The sequence below is a fragment of the Sinocyclocheilus anshuiensis genome, unplaced genomic scaffold, assembly GCF_001515605.1.
Source record: "Sinocyclocheilus anshuiensis isolate Anshui unplaced genomic scaffold, SAMN03320099.WGS_v1.1 scaffold889, whole genome shotgun sequence".
Taxonomy (NCBI): Eukaryota; Metazoa; Chordata; class Actinopteri; order Cypriniformes; family Cyprinidae; genus Sinocyclocheilus; species Sinocyclocheilus anshuiensis.
The window spans coordinates 241,329-261,779 of NW_015554115.1; the positions used below are offsets into that span (position 1 = coordinate 241,329).

The window sequence follows — 20,451 nt, forward strand, 5'->3', positions numbered from 1 at the left end:
ACCGTGCATTTTCTGTTTGCTCTGCAAAGATAACAGTGAGGTCACTTCATAGCAGACACTTGTAACTAGTTTGAGTCACATTTTGAACTCTGTGGCTCGAAAGAACTCCAAGATAGACAGAAATGTCCAAGCTGTTACAGCCCTCCCGGTGTGCAGGGTGGATGGGACACTCAACAAGCATAGCAGCTCAGAGTGCTTCAGCCATCTTTTACGAATCATGGCTTGTTTATGAACTTCTTCAAAAAGTCATGATTGAAACCAAACTTATGTAGAAGTTTACCATCTCATGATACCCGATTCCTCCCAAAAGCATTTATCCAAAATGCAATTAATCTACTATAACTTACCTCTATTGAAAATGATCAAATGTGAAGACCCACAGCTGCAAAAAGCACTATACTATTGGGGAAGTCGTGGCCTAATGGTTAGAGAGTCGGACTCGTAACCCAAAGGTTGTGCTATACTAATGCAGTCGGCTTCGCGTGCTGTTTATGAGATGCATGCACGCCCTCAGATAGCAGAAGCAGCTCGTGCTCTGTCTGAACTGAACGCGCGCATTCCACAAACATCCGAGCGCTCGCTCTCTTATGGGCGTGGTGCTACCAGTCTATGCGCCACGCCCTGTTACTATGGTAACTCCTATCACAGACAATAAACTGGATAAACAGGGCCGAGCGCGTGGCGACACGCCCACCGACGAGGGCGCTTGTACATCAACAGTCACGTGACGCACGGAAGGCTGCATAAATGAGGATGACAGCGCTGTAACAGCCCAGAGCCAGAGCCAGAGCCAGAGATGCTGTCGTGGGTCGCGGCGCTGCTGACGGGGATCCTCTCCGCGCACCTCGCGCAGCGCCTGTGGTTCCCGCACTTCTGGAAAGACGCGCTGTTTTTAATGAGAGTCATCCGATACGGTGCGCGGCTGGAGATCTACAGAAGAACCTCGCGGGTCGTGACGGTCGTGGACAGGTTTGTTCAGCAAGCCCAGCGGATTCCCGAGAAAGCCTTCCTGATTTATGAAGGAGTGACGTACACCTACGGAGAGCTCGAGGAGCGCAGCAACAGAGTCGCGCGCGTCTTTGGAGACGCGGTGAAAGAAGGAGACACGGTGGCGCTGCTCATGAGCAACGAACCCGACTTCCTCTCGGTGTGGTTCGGCTTCTGCAAGCTGGGCTGCGCGGTGGCGTTCCTCAACACCAACATCAGGTCCAGATCCCTGCTGCACTGCTTCCGCTGCTGCGGGGCCGAGCTGCTGGTGGTCGGAGCAGGTAACCGGTGCATCTGTAGACGCCTGCGTAAAGGCATGCACAGCCTGTGTTTAACTGGATGTGCTACTTCATGTAATTGGTAAACAACATTTGAGAGCAGCGGCACCAGCGCCACAAGTTCTGCAAATTACTATTGTTTTGCTTTAATAAGTGCAGTTACTAATAATATTACACCTTTATTTCGTTGGGTAATACAGGGTTGACAGTAAAGCACTGCGCTTGAGTTGGGAAGCACATAAAACTTACTTTTATTAACAAAATCTAATTTTAAATGGAAAATTTACCTATTCTACTCTTATTAAATGTACCGTTATTCTTCTATGGTGTTATACGGAGCTGACTGATGACTTCAGTGATTATAAAAGAAACACCCGGCTTAAGCCTAGTCCCGTCTAAACTGTAAGTCTGAGCTGTTTCAACTGAAAGAAGCGTGCGCTGATTGATCTTGAAATATGTCAGTGCCCTTGTTTTGTCTCAAGATGCACACCAGTAATGCTTTTTTCTGAGGCATGTTTATAAAATGACTTTAAAATCCTAATTGAACTATGGCCTAGTCCTGGATTAAGCTAAGGCCCGTCTGTGAAACCGGGCCTCTATGTGTGATTCTGTTGCAGATTTAAAAAAAGAAAAACACTTACTTACTACTTCTTACTTCATACACAAAAAAGTGCAACATTTTTGATTTCTTGATGATTTGATTTTACGATTTTATAATTTCAAAATATAAAGCAAAAAGTAGAAATGAATGACTAATAAGCCAATAAGTGCTCCTCTGCTGCCATCTACTGGTTTTGTAATATGTAATTTTATTTTAATAAGTGTTTGTTTACCACAAAGTATATTTTGGTCATCCCATTAAAAATAACATTTATCATTTAGAGCTTTAAAGTGCTGGAAATAGTTGCGCAAAATACTTGAACGTCACTGAAAAGTGTTGAATTTCTCTCTGGTTCCCGAGTAAACCTGTTCTGAGCTGATGAAGAGTCCACGCTGCGCAGCTCAAACGAATGGTCTGGAGCCCTGTCAGACATGAACGCATGAACAAAACCACAGATTTAAGAATACCAGCAATGATAATCTCCCAGTCTCAGTTTGAAGCTGAAAGAAGAGCCGTCATCGCTCCCATAAAGCAGTTATCTACAGTATATGGAGCACATTACACTGCTTACCTGTATGCAGGTGCTGATTGAAGCAGGTCAAAGTCAGAAGTTGCCGAAACATCTTTCAGGAAGCTTTTAGTAGACAAAAGTAAAACAGGTTTGAAGGTTGTAAATCTCACTTCCGCATCAAATTCAATCTGTTGTATCCACAGAAACAAGTTGAAAAGCACATTTTTTTATATGGTTGTATCAGTTATAATGTTTTCTGGCACATGAAATAACACATGGACCTGAACGTTGCTTCTTTTTGAGTATACTATTTAAAGGTATAAAGTAAGTAAACAAAGGTAAAGCATTAACTCTAAATAGGTAGGTGTTTATCATCTGTAATAGTGCTGTTGTTGCAGATCTTCTGGAGACGTTAGAGGACATTCTTCCCAGTCTCCAGGAGGACGGGATCACAGTGTGGTGTATGACTCAGGAGAGCCCTCGTCCCGGCGTGCACAGCCTGCTGGATCAGATGGAGGAGGCTTCGCAGGAGCCCGTCGCAGCTGAGCGCCGCTCCGTCCGCTGCCTCCGAAGCCCCACGCTCTACATCTTCACCTCAGGGACGACCGGTATGTGCAGTCTCTGTTCCTCTCAGTGTGTCAGGGGAACCCACAGACCTGGAGGAGCCGCTGCAGAGTTTGATCAGTGCTGGAGGGCCCCTGATGCACTGTTACACAGCACTGCTAAACACAAGCCTGCATTCGCATTTTAAATATTATCATTACCTGAGCACCTCAAACAGCTTAATAGCTCCAACAGTTTGTAGAGCTTGAATGTCAGAAGCAGTCCTGCACAAACAATAAATGCTCATTACAGCCAGTGCTTTGTTGTAGGCAGTGTAGTTAGTAACGGAATCAGTTTTAGATTACTCATTTATCACATACATTTCAATGGGATTACTGTGTACCGTATTGATATAAAAAAGAAAGAAAATATATTATTTTCTTTATCTTTTTTACACCCGGTTTCACAGACAAGACTTAAACCTAGTCCCAGACTAAAATGCATGTCTGAGCCGTTTTACCTGAAAGAAACTTGCACTGACACATCTTAAAAAATCTCACTGCCATTGTTTTGCCCCGAGATGCAAAATGTGCTTTTTCTAATTGAGCTAAATCCTAGTCCTGGCTTAATCTAATCTCTGTCTGCAAAACCTGGACTTATTGTAATAAGCATTACATTAAATCAGGGTTTCCTAAACTGGTGTTTGTGAAAGAACTGCAGGTAAAACCCCTGAAACGTGAACAGTAGAAATACAAACACGCTGTTTACCTGCATGTCAGTGTGGCCATCAGAGAACTGTGAACACGCAAATGTGTTGTTAAAATATTGAAATATTAACTGAAAATCTCAGGGGATATGTCAGGTAAATATTTTAGGTCGAAGGGTTTCCGGTGACAAAAAATGGTGGCGAATCGGATTCTTGCATTATATGAACAAACATTAATAAATATGAAAACAGCAATCACATTAAATGCCCAAAGTCTAGTCTTCTTGTAGGTTTGAAGTAAGTTTGACTTGCATGAATCATTAATTGCTGATGGACACTCGATATGATGAAGATGTAGCTAGTATTTCCTACATTGGCCTTGTTTAGTAATTTGCTTAATTATCTCTGTGTGATTGAGTGAAACGATGAAAGGCGTTTTCCACAGTGATGTGACTTGCACTGTACATTATGTGCATTTGTGCATTTTAATGTGTTTGAAAGACAAAAGTCTCCCAAAGGCATATAATACATGGTTAAATCACTCCCTGAGTGAAATCAAATAATTATTAAAGTGTTTTCATCAGGAGTCGATTAGATGTGCAGTTTTGAGAAAACAGCAAATGCTTGTATAGATTTGATGTGTAATCTTCTGCATGTTTTTGCCGTGTAAAAGTGCAATGATTTCTGTAAATCCAGCGGTCAAATGCTGCGTGGCCCAATGTTTAGGTAGGATTGTTTAGAAAGGAACAGTTAAAAAAGAAAAAGCAAGAATCAATAAATGAATCTATAAATGATGAATAATTTAATTGTGTGAATAACATGTAATCATGCAATCCATAAAAAAGTTTTAATGTGGATGTGTGTGTATGCTGTTGTAATGTTGTGACAGAATGTAAGTGTGAAAGCCTCACACGCTGATCATGAGGTAGAGTCTAACATAATAGAGCTGCTTGTCAGATATAAACTTTCATTTCTGTTGTGTTGAGTGATTTCCCATGCTGCACTTTTCCTCAGATAATGCCAGTTTCCTCTGTGCAAAAGAAGGTTATTGTCTGTGCATGGCTCATCTGATTGCTATCGGACAGCAGCACGGTTCAGTCTGATAGATGCAGTTCGGTTTAGCCAGTGTGAGCTGTCTCGTTGTTAGACAGGGGACACCGGCTCATGATTCATCATGGATTTGGTGTTGTTTCAGTGATCTTGTTTGTGTCATAAACTTGTTTATTGTCCAAAAGTTACATGTAGTTTCATCAGACCACAAAACATTCAGCCACACTGAAACTCACAGCACATTGTGTCAGTTAGGTGCTTTTTTATTCACACAGGGATATCTCTACAGTCCTCTCTGATGTACAGTGGTGTGAAAAAATGTTGGCCCCCTTCCTGATTTCTTATTTTTTTGCATGTTTGTCACTTTAATGTTTCAGGTCATCAAACAAATTTAAATATTAGTCAAAGATAACACAAGTGAACACAACATGCAGTTTTTAAATGAAGGTTTTTATTATTAAGGGAAAACAAAATCCAAAACTACATGGCCCTGTGTGAAGAAGTGTTTGCCCCCTAAACCTAATAACTGGTTGGAGAAATCAGGAAGGGGACCAACACTTTTTCACACCACTGTATTTACATTCATCATTATGTGCATATTTGGTGTAACTGAACATAGAATGAATGCGATAGCTTTAATGTTTTTGTTACTGGGCATGTTGATGCATAAACCCAGGTAAGAACATCTGAGAGCTCTTACAATATGGATCATACTTTCAGTATCTCTGTCACGCACTGTACTTGCGTAGAGGAGAAGAGGAGAGAAATGTTCTCAAATGGACGAAGCTGATTATGTGGCTTCTTCTGTATTGTAATGGTGTGTCACTGTTGCAGGGCTGCCCAAAGCTGCAGTCATCACTCATTTGCAGGCCCTGAAGGCAGCAGGAGGGTTTTGGGTGTACGGTGCCACAGGAAGTGATGTCATCTACACGCCACTTCCCCTGTATCATAGCGCTGCCTCGCTCGTGGGCATCGGAGGGACCATTGAATTGGGTAATTCTCTTAATCAAACCTTTTAATGAACCGCCTATAGGTGATTACTGCAGATGTAACTGATGTGATGGTGTGTAATGCTGATGTTAATGACAAAGCAGTTCATCTAATCCAGATATACACTCAGATTGGCTGAAAGAATATTTATGACTTGCTCTCAAGGGTCACCCAAAAATGAACATTCTGTCATCATTTACTCTCTCTCTCATGTTGTTCCAAAACTGTATGCATTTCACTTGTTTTTTTCACTATAAAATGACAGTCAGTGGAGTCCAATGTTGTTTGCACACCAGCGTTCATCTATTCCTCTATCTTCTTTTGAGTTCAATAGAAGAAAGAAAGTCATGCAGGTTTGGAACAACATGAGAGAGAGAGAGAGTATATATAATATATATTATGCCTGTATAACACTGTTTATTGCAACATTATGCTGTTCCACAGTCATGCCAATAAAGCTCATTTGAATTGAATTGAGAGTGAGAGAGAGATTTCAAATTCCATTTTATTACAATATAACGTACATACAAACCCCCCCCCCAAAAAACAGCCATCCATCGTGCACAAGCCTAAATTACCTTAACAGAAAGGAAAAACAGCTCTTCTTCCACAACTTTAAGAACCCCATTTAAACACCAGATCGTTTCAAACATTAAAAGATCATGCATTAACTTATGATAATAGAAATCAATTAAAATCCTGGATTTTACAAGTTTAAAGAAAACAGCTACTAGACTTTTGTTAATATTCATGTCAATTTTCTCTTTTCTAGTGACATAAATTGCCATCTTTGCTTGCCCCAACAAGAAATTCATCAGCTGAGACTTCTGACGCCTACTTCTAACATACTTAAAACCACAAATGAACAATTCCATTGAAAACATGACATTGAAAGATTCAAAAAGCATCTCCAGCATATCAAAAATGGGTTTCAACCTTTCACAATACATAAATGCATGAAAAAGAGTTTCTCTTTGTAAACAAAAAGGGCAACAATCAGTACCATCGGAATTAAACAAAGAAATAAAAACATTTACAGCAATGGCGCCATGCAGTATTCTCCATTGCAAATCCCCAGTTTTCTTAACCAAAGGTGACTTAAATAAAGCTCTCCATTCTGGGTTTTCATCTACATTAAGCTGAAGTACATCTCTCCAAGGTGTGTCAGACTTATTAGTCAAAAAAGTTTTATTAAAAGCTTTTACACAATTTTTATATAAACATTTGCCAGATGCAATTTCTGAACCCACAATTATTAAATCTTTGCAGTCTAACAGCATACCATTGCATTCTCCCATACTTGGACATACACTTAAATTCGGGAAAGGGTCTTTACAATTAAAATTAATAGTCCCCTTTGAATAGCGATCCAACAGTTCTTTTTCCTCTCCAGTAAGAGCCGAGCTCCAAATATCAAGAGCCTTTTGCACAACTCTACAAGATCTCAAATGTTCAGCAGTTGCAGTCACATTTCTGAAATCAGGTCCTGCTATTTGATACAGTTGGACGACTGTTGTCATCTCGCAGGGTTCCCACGCTTCTTGAAAGTACTTGAATTTCAGACATGAATTCAAGGCCTGGAAAGTACTTGAAAACAAACATAGGTCCTTGAAAGTGCTTGAATTAAATTAGAAATACATTTTGTAATACATTACATTTTGTAATACATTACATTTATTTCAAAAATTGTCCTATATGTTCTGTCAAAGACCGAACAAGCGGCACTAATGATTGGGGGTGGAGATGGGGTAACGCGAAAAAAAAACTTGTGTGTGTTGATGCGCAGCCTAGAGCCTTGGGGACAGTTTTCTTAAGCCCGCTCCCGCTGAATTTCTGACCATTACCGCCCTCTCCCGCAAACATTCTAATATTGTATATACAGAGATTCAAGTTTTCCGTCGCTGCGACGGATTTCTGTCAATTGGAAAAAATGAGGGGAAAAGAAACATGTAGCCGGCTCAGCGCTGCGCATCTCTAAAAGCAGCCGAGTTTCATTCATGAATGAAAGTGCGTTTTTGAATTTGAGTCAGTGATTCATGATTACCCATTCATAAAGACTTGTTTCATTCCTGAATGAATCAGCCGTTCAAACGAATCAATTGAATGAATGATTCAGTGATAAAAAATCGGTGATTTGCCACCACCTGCTGGCGGTTTCAGTTTAATTTTGAGGTATAATTGCAGTTATTTAAATCATTTAATATTTCTGTATTCAAAATTTTATGTTTAAAACATTAATCTCCACATAAGCCACTTTTGTGTTCTTCTGTGCACCCTCTGTAGTACAAATTATATATTTTTTATTAATGCTAATTTCATATGATTGGTAACTTATTTGTCTTATTCTACTTCTTATTCTATTTTTTTAAATAGAAATTTGAAAAAGCTTATAAACATACATTTTTGAATTTGACGGATGAAAATGATGCCATTGCAAAGGTAAAAAAACCCCGCCCCTGTAAATCACTTTAAGGAGTCAAATATCAAGGCTAATTTTTGATCAGAATTTTTGATTATTGATCAGAAGGTGGAAAAACACTGCTCTTAAACTGGGTGTGTGACTGGTATGACTGTGGAACGGGGTTTGGCCGAGGAAAAATGTTCAGTCAAAAGATTTTTTTTGCTTTATCCCCATAATTTTTGCACATCAGTTACTATCGCATACTATTATTTTTGTATTATGCAGGGTATTAAAATCACATTTGAATTAGCTCTCGCTGTTCACTTTAACTTTCGATTTCACGATCATGCGCACTCTGTGTAAAGGGAGCACATCTTACAGTGTGTGCATAATTATTAGGCACGTTGATATTCTGATTATATTTTTTTCCAAGCACATTTTACCAATTCCAAACCACATCAATCTTAATACTACTACTATTATTTTTGTATTTAATAATTTAGAAGTGATATATAATTGTCCATGAAGGCTGGAAATGAAAAACTCCTTATTAAAGTGTGCATAATTATTAGGCAGGTTTTCTTTTACGGATGAAATGAGCCAAGAAAGAGATTTAACTCAGACTGAGAAGTCAAAAATGATTAAATCCCCATGATATGAAATATATTCAAAAAATACTGACGTTTTGAGAAGCTGCATTCCTCTAGGTCAAAGATGAAAAAATGGGATTTACAATAAAAAGTTATTTACAAAATGATTTTGACTTGAGTTAATTTATTAGTTCATTCACTCTCTTTTGAGTGAATGTGCAAATTTGTAATGTTAACAGGTTTTACCATGTTATTACAACATTTAACCACTTTTTATTAATTTAAAAATTGAGAAATTCTTTCCAAATTAAATATTGTACAAGAACTACAGCCAAAACCAGTTTGATGCATATTTTATCAATATTTTAGAAATTGTATTTGTATATTACCAGTACTGACTTCAATGGATTTCATTAAATTCCTTTGAAATTTATGAAACCTACGCATTCAAAACATTATTACTCTGAAATGTTTAATGTAAATGTTAAGTGTAAGTGAACTGTTAAGTACTGTAAGAGGGCTTTCATGATGCTACATAGGCTGGGGGGTGAATTTGATAAGTGCTTGATATAAAATAAATGGTGCTTTAAAAAGTCCTTGAAAGTCCTTGAATCTGGTGTTCATGAAAGAGTGGGAACCCTGACCTCGGCAATCCGCAAAGTTCTTTCCGGTATAGCAAATGATGTTTCGTGTGACAGATCCAGTCGCGAACCGCAGACTAAAGGTTCTTGCAGTAACCAGAAAAGAGAAAACACATTGTTTCCTCTATTAATCCTGAACAGAGACCAGACTAGTTTGCGATAAAAAAAAACACTGGAGATTCACAGAGTTTTAGTCTTTGTGGATCCAGCCAAAACAAAGCTTTGTCCAATCCTAAACCTTCAATTTTCCGGAGAATTGCACAGGCAGCACCCACCCAACTTGACCCCATAGGAAATAATAAAAGTCTTTGTATATACTGAAGGCGAAAAGCAGCCGTTCTGCTCTGCAAATGTATTAGTCCAAGTCCTCCTTCTTCTTTTGACCGGTACAACACACTTTTCTGTACCCAGTGCAACTTATCCCAGAAGAAGTCCATTAAGGTTGACTGGATTTTTGCTAAATATTTAAAACCATCCCTTGCCCACTTCAGACCATCAGGAAGCCTTGGTTCCCCTTTTGACCATTTTCCAACTAAAATGGCTTCACTCTTTTTCCAGTTCACCTTGGCAGAAGAAAGAACTTTAAAAGCTTCCAAAATATTTAGCAATACATTGACATCACTGGTTCCACTGATCAAAACGATCACATCATCAGCATAGGCTGATAACTTAAAATTGTGACCACAGTTGGGTATATGTACCGTATTGACCCGAATATAAGACGATGTTTTTTTCTTGGAAATACATCTGAAAAAACGCGGTCGTCTTATATTCAAGGTCGGGCCAATACGGTAATCCACACACATCAGATCTTATTTTATTTAACAAGGGTTCTAATGCTAAGGAATATAACATTCCTCCTGACAATGCACAACCTTGTCTGACACACTTGTACACTCTAAAAGGAGAGCATAAGTCACCATTCTCAACTTCGCTATATAAGGTTTTTATCATTGAAATAAAACCAGAATCAAAACCAAAGGCTTTCATAACACTCCATAAATACAAATGCTCGACTCTATCAAAAGCCTTCTCTTGGTCAATCGATATTGGCCCAAAGTCTAAATCAAAAAATTTACCACCATCTAAAATGTCTCTAATAAAAGAAATATTATCTGAAATTCTCCTACCTGGCACACAATAAGATTGTTCAGGATGAATCACATGTTCCATAGCCTTACCCAATCTAATTACAAGGGTTTTAGAAAGCAATTTCTAATCGTTGCACAACAGGCTTACAGGCCTCTAGTTGCCAATCTCATTAAGATCTTCTTTTTTTGGTAACAACGTTATAACTGCCCTGCGGCAGCTACGTGGCAAAAGTTCATTTTTCAGACTCTCGTTGAAAACTGCTACTAATTCTGGGCCTACCTCTGACCAAAAGGCTTTATAAAATTCAACCGTTATACCATCTATTCCGGGTGTTTTACCATTTTCCATCTTCTTTAATGCATCTTCAATTTCTTCTAAACTTAAAGTTTTACTAATTTCATTATTAACATCTTCAGCTATCTGTGGTAATTAAAAAAAAAACAAGATGATCATCTTTTACTTCTAAAATTTCACTTTTATATACTGTAAATCCTTATAGAACTGTACAGCTCTTTTCCTGATATCTACAGGATTAGTCAATAAAACCCCGTTTTCAGACCGCAAAGCATGAATACGTTTTTTCTGACCGTTATTGTTCTCCAGATTAAAATTTTTTTTTGAAGGAGCATCCATTAACTCGACACTTTGATACCGAGATCTAATTATAGTACCTTGTATAGTCAAACCCAGCAACTCAGCTAATAAATTCTTTTTCTTTTTAACATTTTCCATAATATTGCTGTCTTTTGTACATATTGGAACATCTTATAATTTCATTAACTCTTCTTCCAAGACACTCATTGACTCTTTAATTCCCTTTGTGGCATTTTGAGTGTATTGTTGACTTAATTGTTTAATTTGCACCTTTACAAAATCCCACCACTGTTGCAATGACAAAAAAGTGGATTTCATAGTCTTAACATTCATCCAAAATTCTCTAAAAACTTTCATACAATCACACAACAAACTATTATTGAAATGCCAGTATGCACTTTTTGTGCATGCTTAACTGATGTTTAAAAACATAAAATCTACCATCCTTGCCAAAGATATCTGATTATTATGAGCATGAGCCCAAGTATTTTGTCTCTGTGTGCCATGAAAATTCCTCCAAACATCAATAATGCTATTCGATTTTATAAGTTGAAATAGCCTCTTCCTTGATTGCATATGAGGTTCAACATGATTCCTATCTATACCACTTTCGGTGCAATTAAAATATTAATAACTAATATTAAAAAATCATCACTGTTACAATCACTCAAAACTTTATCCAAAGTATTTAAAAAAAATCATTCTATCTAAAGCATTAGTTGGGGCATAAACACAAACAAATACAAAAGAGCTGTTTTCAAAAAAAGAATTGATCTTCAACAATCTTCCTTTAATAACTTCTTCAACATTATAAGAATGTGGAATAAAATTTCCTGAAAATAACATGGCAACACCACCACTTAGCGAGGTATAATGACTTAAAATTGCCAAACCATTAAATTCTCTAATCCAATCTGCAGTATTTTCTATATCACTATGTGTTTCTTGCAGAAACAACACATCAATATTCTTATATTTCATCAATTCAAATGCTTGAACTCTCTTCCTAATGTCTCTTGCTCCATTTATATTTAAAGAAGCGAAGCTTATTTCCCCCATAGAAAATAAAGGAGAAAAACAGAAAAGACAAAAAAAAAAGAAAGAAGATGTACCAAACTACCCATTTTAGCAGTTTTTTTTAAATCCCTCTGACTTTAACTTCATAAGAATTTTCTTCAGACGGTACACCTCCTGATCAGTAAAACAATTTTCACTTCTGAAAGTCTTTACTTTGTCAATGAACTGCATTATATCTGGAAAGTACTCTTCTATTTTCACCTTTCTCAAATTCTTCGTTGTTATCAAAAAAGACTTAATGTCATCAACAGTGTAAATTCGACTGGAAAAACCACCCAGAGGCAGACTAGCACTGAAACCGCACTCTGAAATGTCGCTTTCACTATCCGTGTCCGTCTGACTTAAACCAAAACCGTCTTTTCTTTTAACTTGTTTTTGACATTCTACGAACTTCCTTTTTTGTGGAGTTTAAAAAAAACATCCATCATCATTCAACACTGGGACCTCAACTTCTTCCTCTATTACCATTTTCTCTTTTTCACCATTACTATCATCTGACTCACCTAATTCTTCCACTACCTGTTCTACTCCAGGGGATATTCTAACCTCTTCATTCTCAATTGCAGCAATTTCATCTTTTTCAGTTTCTTCCAAACTTTCCACCGGGTTTTCCGGAACAACAAGTGCCGTGCTTTGACCCGGCATCTCAGCAGCAACTGCTGCAACATCGTTCTGCACATTTTCAGTGACAACAATCAATCCATTCCTATCATTTCCTTTCTTTGGACACGCACGGACAAGATGACCATTTTCTCCGCAACCAAAACATTTAATTACATTTGTCGTGGCATAAATGACATAATTAACATCATTATGACGGAAATTAAGAGTCAGATCAAGTTCATCAACATTATCCTTCAGAACCATGTATGTAAAACGCCTGAAAGACATTACATGTTTTAACTGAGGGGACTTACTTCCAATCAGAATCATCTTTAAGGGAGAAATCAATTTTCCATACCTAGAAAGGATTCCGGCTAAAGTCTCATTCTTGATAAACGGCGGTACGTTAGATAACGTTACCTTCTTTGAAGGGGTAGAAAGAGGGAGCACTGAAATAAAAATGCCATCAATCTCAATACCACTCTCTGTTAGCAAGTTCGCTAACTCAACCATCCTAACAAACAAAATTACAGCATTATTCATCCGTGACGCCGATAGAACATTTTTATTACCAACTACTACACCTACTGCTAAAGCGCACTGTTCTACACTCGCAGTAGTATCCACTTTTATTCCATGGCGCCTCGTTAGAAAATCTAAACTCCCCGCGCTTGGAGCCGCCATACTCCCAGTACACAGACTGGGAGTAAAATTCCTTAAAACAACAACCTCCTTCTTACTACTATTTACCAAAAGACACAACGCAACTATTATTATATTATGGATTGAAGTATTCCTTTAAGATTTATTACTCCATTTTGCATTTATTTACATTTTAAATAGACTCTTTCTCAGCAAAATAATTATAATTATAGTATGCAATGCAATTAGTATATAATTACAGCTGTTAGACTGAAACACCGAGTCAAGGCAATAGAGCGCAGCAGTCGGGTTCTGGAAGTAAAACCCCATTCGTTTCTTCATAGGGAAATTGATTTTTATCGATAACTTATAAACCTTTAACGACAGAGCTGTTGTGAGCTCTGATTCAATGATATATGCCAGCGGTGTCCAGTCCTGCTCCTGGAGGTTCAGCTCAACCAGCTCAAACACACTTGTCTGCAAGTTTCTAGTAATCCTGAAGAGCTTGATTAGCTGGTTCAGGTGTGTTTCGTTAGGGCTGGAGCTAAACTCTGCAGCACAGTGGCCTTTCAGGAACAGGTTTGGACACCCCTGCTATATGGTTTTGTTGAAGCCATCAGTTCGCCTTATTTCAGCGTATTAAATAATCGTGTTTAATAGCAGAATCCCTGGTTAAAAAACAAACTACGACCCATAGCTCCGCCTACTCTCATGAACCCTCGCGTATAGTCTCCTTACATTATCAAAATAATCAAATATTTGTACATGTGCATAATTTGCAATAAAACTCAATTCTACTGTTTCTGTAGACACAATTAACAACTTTAAAAGAACAGTTCCATCATTTTTAATTGGATTTAAAAATGATTGGATTATGTCATTCGCAGTGCTTCATGGGATTGTAGTTCTTTCCCTCCCCAAAGCCCTTAGGTACACAGTCTTGTACATTTGTCCTTTTGTCAGATTTTCATGTACTTCTTTGCTTCATATAAAAGTTTGTAATGTTATGATTCTCCTCAGCTGCTTGGCTTGGTTCATGGCTTATAGTGCTTTAACGAAGACTTTGTTTAAATCCTCATGGGAAAAATACTTACGGCACTGTTACAATCTATTAATACAGCTGTTTTTTGAGCCTTAGAGTCTGTGTTTTTGTTGCAAAGTATAGACAGCAAATGTTATGAAAGTGTTTGCTGGATTTAAAGATCTGTGCCATATAGAGCACTTTCCTCGTGATTTTATGATCACTTTTATTATGATTGAGCAACCAGCCAAACACTAAACCCTGTGCTAGAGACCATTGATCAGTCTGCTTCAAGTGTACATGCCTTATTGCTTAATAGGTCGATTTTTAAAGTCAGTGTACTCTGATTGGTTAGATTTTACCTTAGATGATCATGGAAAAGCTTTCATTTCAAAGTCTTTGGAAAAATGACAAAGCTTTGTTTGGCCATTCCTTAAAGGCCAAATTAATTCACTGATTAATCCAAATTAATCCAGTCTTTCAGTACAGATGATGCTTTCAGTACAAGAGCTGTCTAATGCTGCTGAACTCTTTCCCCGTCAACAAACATGATTTTATTTGTTGCCCTTTCACCAAAACCAAACAGAATTATCTTGTGAATAAACTCTAATAGCAATGGAGCATGCCTGTATATTGCCAAAAGCAGCCTTATTAGCTCTATCAGACTGAATGTTTGAACTCATCTGCGTAGCATGGTTAGTTTCATGTCTGTCTCTGTGCTATTGTCATTTAGGTGCCACCTGTGTCTTGAAGAAGAAGTTTTCAGCCTCTCAGTTTTGGCATGACTGCAGGAAACACAACGTCACCATATTTCAGTATATTGGAGAGCTGTGCCGATATCTGTGCAATCAGCCTACGGTACGGTACTGCCTGCTCTCCTCAAATCAGTGATTCTGTATGGGAATATATCTGGGTCATTCTCAGGAAACAGTGCCATTTTTGCCAGATCATTTCAGCAAAAGTAGTACACTTTTCAATAGTTAATTTGTTTCACAGAAAGCAGAAAGTCATACAGGTCTGAAATGACATGCAGATGAGTAAATCCTGAAAGAATGCTCTTTTTTGGGTGGACTATTTCTTTAAGATGGCGTTGTTTTCTGAGCATGACTCGTATGAATGTACCCTATAATTTTTGAAGTTATAAATAATTCGAGCAGCCATGGTCCTGTTAACTCCACAATAATGTCTTCATTATGCATCATGCCTCATTACCAAACGATCCAGGACTCCAGAAGAATCTGTGCGCTGAAGCTCACTGCAGAGTGTGTTTCTGGTCACGCAGACAAATTCCATGTCCTCTGTGAATATACAGTATGAAAATGAACTTTTTGGTTTGTGTGGGGTTGTGCCGTGTTTTCATGGCTAACTGACAGACAACTCTTTTGTTAATGTCTCACATTCACGGTTCATGTGCATCAGGACATCAGCATGTCCCACAGTCTATCAAAGATGTCTTTGTGCCCATCCCCTAATGTGGCCCGGACAGTCACACTGAATTCATCAATGTGCTCACGACAGACACAGCAGTGCACAAACTGAGCAAACTCACAAACCCTTACAGCGGCAAGCACATAAAACACATTCTGCAGCAGGAACACCCACATACGATTCTCTGCACATACACTGTTTTCAAAAGGGGACATGTTTCGAGTGAGTGCAGGAAATGTTGTGTTTGTCAGTCTGGTGATGAGCTTTAACTGACAGCACACACAGACACGAGGCTGTTGTGAATGGAGTGGTTCTGCTGGTCTGACTGCCTGGTATTGTTCACCCACACACACCGTCTTACTGAGAAATGCAGCACTGCATGAAAAAACCCCATCAGACTTACATTGAAGTAGAGACTCCAGCCAGAGGGAATAAGAAACCATGCAACAACCACCCAGATCACCCTAGCATTGTGGCAGGACAAACACCAATCACATTTTTTCTGAACATTTAAAAATCTTTTTTTTTTTTTCGTTAATTATACACTCGACTTAAACCCAAAGTTATACACAGATGAGCCCAAACATTATGACCACCTGCCTAATATGCTGTTGGTGCTTCATGAGCAAAACTAAAGTGTTATTGAAAATGTGACTCGTCGGACCAGGCGAGCTTCTTTAGTTTCCAGTCCCGTGGCTCGCATGCCCATCACAGGCGCTCTCGGTGGTGGACAGGGGTCATCATAGGCAGTCTGAACGGTGTGCGACTACGCAGTCCCATATGCAGCAGATGTCCTCCCATTACCATCATTACAGTTTTGTGTGACTTGTTCCACAGCAGATGGGATAGCCTTCGCTGCCCTCATGCATCAATGAGCCTTGGACGCTCAGTTTGTGGTTTGTCCCTCCTCGGACCACTAGCTACATTTGCATTTCACAAAAATATATAAGCAATAAAATCCTAGACTTCACAGGCGATGAGTGGAAAGAGAATTTTAGATTGACACAACGGTCATTTATCACACTATATTCAGTAACAGCAGTTCGTTCTGTGCAGAATTTCCAGTTTCGGTTTTTAATCCAATCAGGTGTTTACATGTCCTATCGAACGGATTAGAAAAGGTTTTTCTTACAATCTGAAATTTCAGTTGGGTTTGGCCTGTTCATTCCAACTGATGCGGTAAAACGTGACTTTTTAATTCTGTGATACTGTCTGTGATACTAGTCCGATCAGTCAGGACTGTCAGATTATTAGGGTCCATGTAAATACAACTACTGTTAGTAAATTCTCATCACTGCTGACCTCAAGCCTTGCTGATTCAGAGATACTCTGATTTAGTCACCATAACAGTTTGGCCTTTGTCTCTCAGATCTTTATTCCTGCCCATTTCTTCTGCCTCCAACATGTAGATTACGAGAACTGATTGTTTGCTTACCATCTGATCTATGTGCCTTTGTTAGGAGATGACCCACGATATTTGCTTCTCCTGTGACTGGTCATAATGTTTTGCCTCATCAGTGTATATGAAACTTCATGAGAGTTTGCAGGCTCCTGTTGTGTGACTGTGAGCAGCTTCATCATGTGTGTGTTTGTGTGTTAGGCTGAGAATGAGAAGGATCACAGGGTGCTCATGGGTGTTGGGAACGGCCTCCGACAGGACGTATGGAGAGAGTTCCACCGGCGCTTTGGGGACATCCGCATGTGTGAGATCTACGGCTCCACTGAAGGAAACCTATGCTTCATGAACCACATTGGCAAGATCGGAGCTGTCGGACGCTCCAATTTCTTTTACAAGGTTAGTTCAACTCAACATCAATGCAGCTGTGGGTTAGGTCAGGTTGTCAAGTTTAAAGGGCAATAAAAAGATCAGCAAATCTTAGTAAATATTTGAACCAGAATATATAGGTGCGTCTCAATGTCAGATATCCGACAAGCATGAGTTGCAAACAAACAAATGTGATTGCGCCAGAATTCATTGCTTGCATCTCTTTGCTTCGATGTCAGAGGCAGAAGGTCAATGATCGCGAGTACCAGAGCAGAAATATCGTCTGTGTTGTGTGTTTAAGATGTTCTCGTTTAGTTAATTTCTCTAAATTGAGTCCCAGTGCTGTTTGCCCTTTACAGAGAGATGCTCCCTGACTCCAAGGCTCAGGGCTCGTATGGTCCTGAAAAACCTGGAAAACTCATGGAATTTTAAAACCACAATTACCAGGCCTGGAAAAGTTTCTGAAAAAATAATAAACCCAGAAAGCTTTGGAAAAGTCATGGAAATTAATTTATTTCACAAATCTCTGTGCAATAGAATATATTTTTTAATCAGGTCCTGATTTTTGGTGTGGTATCACACATATATCGCCTAGGTTTCGCTTTTATAACCATTTTATAATCATTTGGTAGTTGTGCGCTCCACAGACACTCACAGTGAGATCCAAAGCGCGCTCACATAAAGTCGCCTCAAACACCTCGCACGTACTAGATTGAGTTATTTATAGCTTATTGCGCTGCTCCAAATACACACAAAATTATGTCAAAATGCCCATCCTGGCGAGTATCCTCACAAACAGTCAGTTTTGTGTTAAGTGAATGTAAGCAGCTGTTGAGAAAGCAAACCGTTGTGTATCAGTATACTGGATCTGTGCAGTCAGTCTTAAAGGCAGGGTAAGCGATGTCTGGTAGCCAATGTTGACATTTGAAATCACCAAAACAAACATGCCCCTACCCCAAAAGGGTCTCGCCCCTATTTTGATAGCTCCGCCCCACACATACGTACGCAACCCAGGCAACGATTAGTTCTGTGAAACAAAGCAAAACCAATGTTACACCGTGTCTACACCAGATGCGAGTGGCGAGACAAAATACTATAGAACTCATTATAATCAGTGATGCGGTCTACACCATAGATATATATATATATCTATGGTCTACACTGGATGCGGCGCGGCGCGGCACGGCACGACACGACAAATCCCCGACAGATAACTGCTGCTGCGTTCTATTCATGACGTATTGACACAAATTTCAAATGATTTTCAACGGTCGCTTTGTCGCGTCCAGTGTACTAGACAGACTTTAGCTGTTGCGGCGCAGACATGGTGTTACTCACCTATCGAGAAGAAACAAAGCAACCTCGGCGTCCGATCGCAGGCCCTCCGCTCCTTGAGTTCTCTCCAGCGCTGGAAAGCTGATCCGATATTTACACGGGTCCTACTTCTTGCCTTAAGCCTTCCTTTGTTCCACAGACTCGTTATAATTTAACTAAGAATTTAAGTTATTCGTTAAATTATAATATTCAGTGATGTGATATGTTCTCTGCGTGGAGTAACATCTTGCACAGTCGTAGCTTGTACTTATTATTAAAACAAATAGAAAGTAAATAAGTAGCATTAATAGTCATTAATTTTAGTTAACATATGCTATGATAAATTTGAACATAGATTATTCTTCTTATTTTACATGTATTCTTGTAAAATAATGGTCATAAATATTGTCTCAAAAGTTATGGAAAATTCATGGAAATGTATTGGTAAAAATGTGTATGAACCCTGTCTATATAAAAAGACAGGAAACACTTTAGTATAGGGACCAATCCTCACTATTAAATGGTTGCTTATTAGCATGCATATTATGAGCATATTCTACATCCTTAATTAACAAGCAGTAATTAGGAGTTTATTGAGCCAAAAGTCATAGGTAATAGTGAAACTAAGTAAAACCGGTGAGAAACAGCTGAGGCTCTGTCATTTTTTATTTTACTTTATTTACTTCATGAGAGTTACTACCTGTTGAGACCACTACAATCTGTTAACAGTCTAAACATATAAATGTTGACTATATTTATTAGATTCATATTTGTGTATGTATTTAATATGTATTTAAAGTAAAATAAATTACAGTATGTATTTGTTATAACTGCGTGACCCCATTTCTTTGATGACGTTCCAGAGCGTTCCAAATGAGCGATTATTGTCAGTGAAGTCCACTTCAAAAGAGTAGGGAGCAGTGAACACTGCATAGGGACCCTGTCAATCAGAACGCACCTTTAATTATTAACTATTAGGGATGTCCTGAGCTGATCTCAAAGATCGGGATCGGGGCCGATCAAGCAATTTTGTAACTCTCTCCTCAGCTCGATCCTTATTTTCCGTCAGCTGTCATGCCGGTATCGTGCAGCAGGAGGTGCTATGCTCCTTTAAGTGGGTTTGCCAACTGCCATTAACAGGAAAGGAAGGCGCCCAAATCAGTCAAATGTGTGTGTAAGACGCGGGGAAAACACTGAGGCCTGTTCTAGCTCATCACATACGATTGAGCTTCTGTGTTCAGTGTATTTGAAGCGCACTTTTGTAATGATCACTCATTCATTTATCGTTAACTTTTATCTGCCGTCAGAGACGTCGTTGTTATAACACGCCGCTATGGGTTGAGTCTTGATTCGGACTCGATTGACAGACTGACACCGCGAGCTTCATGCTTTCTAACCTTATCTCCACTTTATGTTGCAATTACTCTGCTTATTATACATATGAAATACAAGACGTTTATATCAAGTAGTCCCATATTCATAATTGTGACCACAAAGTCTGTTTACAGTGTCAACCATTGTAACATGTTTACAGTACATCTGCCAATATCTGTATACAATGTGTGCATAATATATATATATATATATATATAGAGAGAGAGAGAGAGAGAGAAAGAG

The 20,451-nt window shown here is 38.8% G+C and overlaps 1 protein-coding gene across 1 annotated transcript in view; it reads left to right on the top strand.

The window, feature by feature from the left end:
* The first annotated feature begins 763 nt into the window (after positions 1-763).
* slc27a6 (solute carrier family 27 member 6) overlaps positions 764-20,451 on the top strand; it is a 36,466-nt gene continuing 16,778 nt past the window's right edge. The window contains exons 1-5 of the mRNA XM_016462179.1: positions 764-1,268; positions 2,776-2,985; positions 5,511-5,669; positions 15,061-15,185; positions 17,356-17,550. Coding sequence (XP_016317665.1) covers positions 797-1,268; positions 2,776-2,985; positions 5,511-5,669; positions 15,061-15,185; positions 17,356-17,550 — 1,161 coding nt within the window. The 5' untranslated portion in view covers positions 764-796. The remainder of the gene's footprint in view (positions 1,269-2,775; positions 2,986-5,510; positions 5,670-15,060; positions 15,186-17,355; positions 17,551-20,451) is intronic.